Consider the following 3,402-nt stretch of genomic DNA (forward strand, 5'->3'; position numbering starts at 1 on the left):
CCGATGCATCTCTTCCACTTCCTCCAGGAGGCTGCCAGCGTCCAGAGAAGATAGCTGGCACGTCGTTTGAATGCGTTTTCCTAATATGTACAGGCGATGCTCAGACGCTAGCTGACAAGAGTGGAGCCCCGAAGACGTGCATTGCTCCTGAGTAGCGCACCCCGTGCGGTTGAGAATTCCGTCAGTGTCATGTCCGTGACTATTATGTGTTAGGGGCCTCGTCATCAGCCTTGGCATTAGACTTTCGTAGAAGATATCGCGCGCCACAAAGTCCTCCAAAAAGAGAAGCTGGCGGAGAAAACCGGCATTGACGCAGACCTGAGGCCGACAGCGGGCGATCTGGGCGTGAGCATCGACAAGATCCATGCCCTTGCACACTATCAAGTACATCAACACGGCAGCGATGGATCGTGATTGGCCTGCTTGGCAATGCACCAGGATCGAGTCAGACGATGTCGTGGCCGAAAGAAAAGCTAGTAGAGACGGCGCCGCAGACAGGAGGTCTTGATCCTCGACGTCCAGTAGGTCTGGGAGGCATAGAGATGTGCGCCCCACAGTAAAATGCGCCGCTACATGAGCCGCTGGAGTGACCCCAAGGGAGAGCAAGTGCGTCAAGCCGAACAACTGAAGTGCACCAGAGGCGTAAGCTGCCGAGACACCCCCGACATAGAAGCGAGGGGATGGAGGCCATAGAGGAGGATTGAATACCAAGAGGTTAACGTCCACTCCCAAAATGTCCTCAGCCTTGCTATATGACTGCATCGCGGTTCTTCAGGGAAAGGAATGTGCCTTGTTGACTAGAAGGTGTAGAGCTCCCCCAGGGGGTGGGGAGGTTAAAGGCCCCCGCTTCTGCGCCCCCTGCATCAAGTTGCCCTCTCGCGTGCCCCTCCCTTATACGCCTGTACAGTGCAGAGAAGCATACAAGTATGTTAAAAATCGATCAGGAATGTACGCTGGTGAGAAGGGGCGGTAGACGAGAATCACGCGCATCTGAGGACAGATCAAATACGTCGTTCCAAGTTGTCTGCTGGAAATGATCGATCTTCGCCCCTCCACACGATTCTTTAAGCTTTTGCACCAGGCCTCGGCTCCATCTTATCTCAACGTTTTCTGTACACACTTCGCACATATGAAAGGCAAACATCACAATTGCTGTAGTGCACGAACGCGGATATTTTCAAAGCAACAGGAGGAACAAAGACAACTCGCACTGGATTTGAGCTTCGACTTACCTCCCAGCCTCATCTTAGGCTCCTGGTATAGATGGCGAATACCCACGCCGTACTTGTTTTCATGCATTCACTCCTCCTCTTTGTTTCTGTTTCAAGCAATACTGTGAAGCCGTTTTCCTTTCCCGGCATAAGGAAGACGGCTTTTGTTGCGCAGCAGCCTCGCCCATCTCGCCTGTCGCCGCTCTCAAGTCGCTCCTATGCTCCCTCTTCTCCCGCCCTCTTCACGATCCCACACACCAGTGGTATCGTCAGTATTCGAAAAGTTTCAAATGTACGTTTTCTTACCCCACTACTTGCATTGCCACCCGCAACTGCCCAGGACTTGGGAGGTGCCGCCCTTGTCGGAATGGCCTCAGCAGTGTGGCTTAAGCTGTGGACAAGTCTTGCCATTTCTGGAGCGATAGACTCCAAAGATTCACGTAAGCTGATACATTGTGGCTCAGGTCCCCTATTTTTGTTGTGCTGGCCTTTCTTCTCCGCGGAGGGGACGGCACGACTTTTTGCCGCTGGAGTACCTTTGCTTCAGATTGTTGCTATGATAGCGTCAGGATTGGCGAAAGCGCCAAGCCCCGCGAAAAACGATAGCGGTATAGGAGCAGGAGAATCAGCAATGGGAAAGCCAAGTGGGCTTGTAGCAGCCATTTCCCGAAGTGGAAACCCTGCCGAAGTCCTCCGTGGGCCCCTGATCTACGTAGTCATTCTGTTGCTCGCTACCGTCGTTTTTTGGAGGGAGAGCGTGGTGGGGCTGGTTGCTGTCGCCCAGATGGCGGCAGGGGATGGTATGGCGGATATAGTTGGCAGACGGTGGGGTGCTCAGAAATGGTCGTTTTCCAGCACCAAGAGCTATGCCGGCAGCAGCGCCTTTGCCCTCTCTGGTTTCGTCGTCTCGGTCGCTCTGATCGCTTGGTTTAACTTTTGGGGACTGGTCCCGGCATTAACAGCGGGGGTGGCATGCAAAGTGGCTTTGATAAGCATATTATGCGCGGCTGTCGAGCTAGTGCCGTGGGGGGACGATAACATATTTGTGCCCATGGTAGCGTCAGCGTTGGCCTCCTGGCTGCTGTAGATATGCCCCGGAGGAAAAGGCTTTTTGTGTGAAATACTGCACCCTGAGGACATCAGACATAGAATAAGGATGATATCGTGCGTACATAAAAGACATTTGCCCCTTGATTCTGAAGCAAGACGGGTGAAAAGGAATAGAAAGTTGAAGACGCATGAGGGCAGAAGAAGCTTTTCAGACTCGGGTCGTTTTTCATCTATGACACTATGCCTTATTATTTCTCGTTTTTCCCTTAAATCCCCGTCACTCTATCATCATCCGGTAACTGGGCACGCAGACGTAAAAGTCGACGAAAACATCTTCCCCTGCTCCTGCTTTCTCCTTCTTTTTTGTCTTCCCGTGTGTGAACGAAATTCAAAGATACCCCTCTCAGTCCTCATTCCCTATTCCAGCATCAACGACGTATGCCTCTCCGGCCTTGGAAGTCCTGACTACATCCATGTTCACAGAGATCGACGCTCCCGCAGAGTACCCTCTAGCCCCAGACTGCTCCTTTCCCTTTACTGGGCATGTATCTCAATGGCTTTTCGCCCCTCCGCATTCACTCTATCTCCACGACCAGGTCCCCGCCCGCAATATTGTCGCCTGCTCCCACCAGCAGCGTCTTGACAGTCCCAGCCGCGGGGGAGGTGAGCACTGAATGCATGGATAGAAAACCGAGAAAGAACATCCGGAAGGTGAGCTGAGATCCTGTCATGAGAGAGCTATTTTCAAACCCCTCCTATTTGGCCGCTTATTCCTTGCTCTCCTCCTCGCCATTTTCCCTCCCTTACTCGGCGCAAACTTCCCTACCTGTTTCCATCTTCATCGCGCTCAGGACCAAGAGTGGCTGCCCTTTCTTTACGGCTTGCCCGACTTTCACCTTCACCTCGACCACCAAACCGGGCATCGGGGCTCCGACAGAGCCGGGTTTTCCCAGGTCTGCCTTCGGCCGCACCTTCACGTTCACGTTGGCCTTGGTGTCCTTAGTCTTGATCACACGCTGCTGGCCATTCAATTCGAAGATCACGTCCCGGTGCCCCGTCGCATCCACCTGCCCGACGCTGTTTAATTTGACAAACAAAGTCTTCCCATGCTCGAGCTCCACAGACACCTCGGCACCCAACT

General features: G+C 53.2%; 1 protein-coding gene across 1 annotated transcript; it reads left to right on the plus strand.

Moving 5' to 3' along the window:
* The first annotated feature begins 1,132 nt into the window (after positions 1-1,132).
* NGA_2086500 (uncharacterized protein) lies at positions 1,133-2,464 on the plus strand. Its single transcript, XM_005854585.1, has one exon. The coding sequence runs from the start codon at positions 1,264-1,266 to the stop codon at positions 2,296-2,298; it is 1,035 nt and encodes a 344-aa protein (XP_005854647.1). The 5' UTR covers positions 1,133-1,263; the 3' UTR covers positions 2,299-2,464.
* Positions 2,465-3,402: the final 938 nt, after the last annotated feature.

The sequence above is a fragment of the Nannochloropsis gaditana genome (genome assembly GCF_000240725.1).
Source record: "Nannochloropsis gaditana CCMP526 unplaced genomic scaffold scaffold453, whole genome shotgun sequence".
Lineage (NCBI taxonomy): Eukaryota > Eustigmatophyceae > Eustigmatales > Monodopsidaceae > Microchloropsis > Microchloropsis gaditana.